At 34.0% G+C, this 3731-nt stretch overlaps 1 protein-coding gene across 1 annotated transcript in view; it reads left to right on the top strand.

Annotated features, from left to right (window-relative positions):
- Positions 1–3441, top strand: part of CORIN (corin, serine peptidase) — a 267765-nt gene extending 264324 nt beyond the window's left edge. Inside the window, 1 exon segment of the mRNA XM_007450971.1 lies at positions 3259–3441. Coding sequence (XP_007451033.1) covers positions 3259–3441 — 183 coding nt within the window.
- The last annotated feature ends 290 nt before the right edge of the window (positions 3442–3731 follow it).

Raw genomic sequence — 3731 nt, forward strand, 5'->3', positions numbered from 1 at the left:
AAAGAGATAAAACTCACTATTTACAGATGACATGATACTCTATATAGAGAATCCTAAAGTCTCCACACAAAAACTATTAGAACTAATAAATGAATTCAGCAAGGTAGCAGAACACAAGATTAATATACAGAAATCTGTTGCATTTCTTTACACCAACTATGAAATATCAGAAAGAAAATTTAAAAATCCTTTTTAAAATCACATAAAAAATACCCAGGAATAAATTTAACCAATGAAGTAAAAGACCTTTATACTAAAAACTATAAAACATTGTAAAGGCAACTGAAGATGATTCAAGGAAATGGAAAGATATCCCATGCTCTTGGATTGGAAGAATTAGTATTATTAAACTGGCCATACTACCCAAAGCAATCTACAGATTTAATGCAATCCCTGTCAAAATACCGTGACATTTTTTTTTACATAACTAGAACAAGTAAACCTAAAATTTACGTGGAACCACAAAAGACCCAGAATTGCCAAAGCAATCCTGAGGAAAAAGAACAAAGCTTGGAGGCATAACCCTTCCAGACTTCAGACTATACTACAAAGTTATAGTAATCAAAATAGCTTGGTATTGGCACAAAGACAGACATATGGATCAATGGAACAGGATAGAGAGGCCAGAAATAAACCCAAACACTTATGGTCAATTAATCTATGACAAAGGAGGCAAGAATACAATGCAGAAAAGACAATCTCTTCAAAAAGTGGTGTTGGCAAAGCTGGACAGCTACATGTAAATCACACCTTATAGAAAAATAAATTCAAAGTGGTTTAAAGAACTAAATGTAAGACATACCATAAAACTTGTAGAAGATTACATAGGCAAAACATTCTCTGCCATAAATTGTAGCAAGATTTTCTTAGATCAGTCTCCCAAGGCAAAAGAAATAAAAGCAAATATGAACAAATGGGACCTAATCAAACCTAAAGCTTTTGCACATCAAAGGAAACCATCAACAAAACAAAAAGACAACATACAGAATGGGAGGAAATATTTGCAAATGATGTGACTGACAAGGGGTTAATATCCAAAATATATAAACAGCTCATACAATTCAATATTGAAAAAACAACCCAATGGGCAGAAAACCTAAATAGACATTTCTCCAAAAATGACATACAGATGGTCAACAGGCACATGAGAAGGTGCTTAACACCACTAATTATTAGGGAAATACAAATCAAAACCATAATGATGTATCACCTCACACTGGTCAGACTGGCTATCATCAAAAAGTCTGCAAATAATAAATGCTGGAGAGGGTGTGGAGAAAAGGGAACCCTTCTACACTGTTGGTGGGAATGTAAATTGGTGTTGCCAGTATAGAAAAGAATACAGAGCTTCCTTAAGAAACTAAAAAGAGTTACCATATGATCCAGCAATCCCTCTCCTGGGCATATTATCTGGAAAAGATGAAAACTCTAATTCGAAAAGATATATGCAACCCCATTGTTCATAGCAGCACTATTTACAATAACTAAGACATAGAAACAACCCAAGTGCCCACCAACACCTGATCGGCTTAAGAAAATGTGGTACAGTGGAATATTACTCAGCCAAAAAAAGAAAGAATTCCATTTGCAGCAACATGGATGGACCTAGAGAATAGTATACTTAGTGAAGTCCAAGAAAAACAAATATTATATATCACTTACATGTGAAATCTAAAAAATAATACAAATGGATCTACATATAAAATAGAAGCAGACTCACAGGCATAGTAAACAAACTTATAGTTACCAAAGGGGAAAGGGAGGGGGGAAGGGATAAATTAGGACTATGGCACTAACAAACTACTATACATAAACTAGATAAGCAACAAGGATTTACTGTATAGTGCAGGGAACTATATTCAATATCTTGTATTAACCTATAATGGAAAATAATCTGAAGAAATATGTTAACTGAATCACTTTGCTGTACACCTGAAACTAACACAATATTCTAAGTCAACTAAACTTCAATTAAAAAAAAACAGATCACCACTTCTACAAAAGCATACAGCACAATCATAAAGTCAATTTTGTTTTAATAGCAGTTGTATTCAGTAGCATTTCTAAGAAACAAGATAACCTAGTAGTTATAAAGTTGGAGTCATGTGCCAGACTGCCTGGGTTTAACTCATAGCTCTGCTAATGAACAAGTTATAAAACTGTGCTTCAGTTTTATCATCTCCAAAGTAGATATAAGAGTTATAATTATTAAATATTTAAATAATTATATAAGTAATAACGTGGAAATAATAAAGATTATTATTATTAACCTGTAGGGATTTCATGAGGATTAAATGAACTAATACAGGGAAAGTGTTTAGAAGAGCATCAATAAACATGATTTCTACTATTCCCCAACATTACAAAGTAGGAGGACCATAGATGTACTTCCAAGTTTGAAATTCTTGCAGGGCAAGGAGTATTTGTAAATTTCTGCCATGAGTCCACATACTTACTTATTTTCTAGGGTATCAATCCTTCTCTTTTGAGGCCATGCAGAATACATCTCTCATTCTCATCTTTTCAGATGTAGCAAACATTAGCATTTTTAAAGCCATAGTGTTTTTCTGTTAATTATATGTGGACCAAAAAAAACAGTAAAACTCGCCTGCAACACCTAAACTTAAATATCAAGAAAGAAAACCACTACTATGCATGTGAAATAAAATGTAGGTTATAAATAAATAATGTTTTACTATAATTAATTCTTATGTGGTATTTTCAGTTTAAGCATGCTAATTTTTTTCTATTAAATACAGTAAATGGTCTTACTTAATGCATTCATTCACATAGCAAGAATCTTGAAAGTAATGAATTATTTTAGAGTATTTCTCTAGCGCTTTTTGTGGGAAAACTATCCTTGAATGTTCCATTTTGGGTATGTTCTACATTTATGAAATGGATCAAAATTAAAGAATGAAATCAATTATGAGAGACTCAGTTCTGATACGCTAAATTTAAAAGTTTGATATTTTCATTAAGTGCAGGAATGACAAAAAGTCCTCTGATTTCCTGGGAAAAAAGAATATAGTCCTTTCCCAAGTCATTTCTATTCTTTTAAAGATCAAGATTTAAAGTGTTCATTTGAAAGTTCTGTTTATGTAGTGGAAAGCTCTCAAGGTTGACAATGAGAGCTTTGCTGAAATTTTTCAGGATATTGGTTAAACTGGGTTTGGTTTTATTTTACCCTCAGGATAGCATGGACACCATGAGGTCCCCGACATACCCGTGACTAACGTCCACTGCTCTTCATTACAGGGTGACAGTGGTGGGCCTCTGGTCTGTGAGCGGCCTGGAGGACAGTGGACATTATTTGGCTTAACTTCATGGGGCTCTGTCTGCTTTTCCAAAGTCCTGGGACCTGGAGTTTATAGCAACGTGACATACTTTGTCAAATGGATTGAAAGACAAATATACATCCACGCCTTTTTCCTAAACTAATTCCAAAGATGATCAGAGACTTTTACCAGCGACACTCAGAGCAAATAGCCTTCTCGATAGTGGAGGACTTCCTGCAGAGAGCAGTGTGGAAGCAACTTTCATGGACAGTAATGCTCCGCAGTGCACTGCAAATGTTCATGTTTGTCTTGGTCTAATTTTATGCAGCTTTTTTTTTTTAATTCTATTTTTCTCTTGCATCAAGTTGAATGAAAATCTTTTAAAAACCAACGCAAAACAGAGTTTGTTCTTTTGCCAGGCAGGCCTAACCTTAACTGTAACATGAAATGATC

The sequence above is a fragment of the Lipotes vexillifer genome, unplaced genomic scaffold (genome assembly GCF_000442215.2).
Source record: "Lipotes vexillifer unplaced genomic scaffold, Lipotes_vexillifer_v1.1 scaffold404, whole genome shotgun sequence".
NCBI classification, from domain to species: domain Eukaryota; kingdom Metazoa; phylum Chordata; class Mammalia; order Artiodactyla; family Lipotidae; genus Lipotes; species Lipotes vexillifer.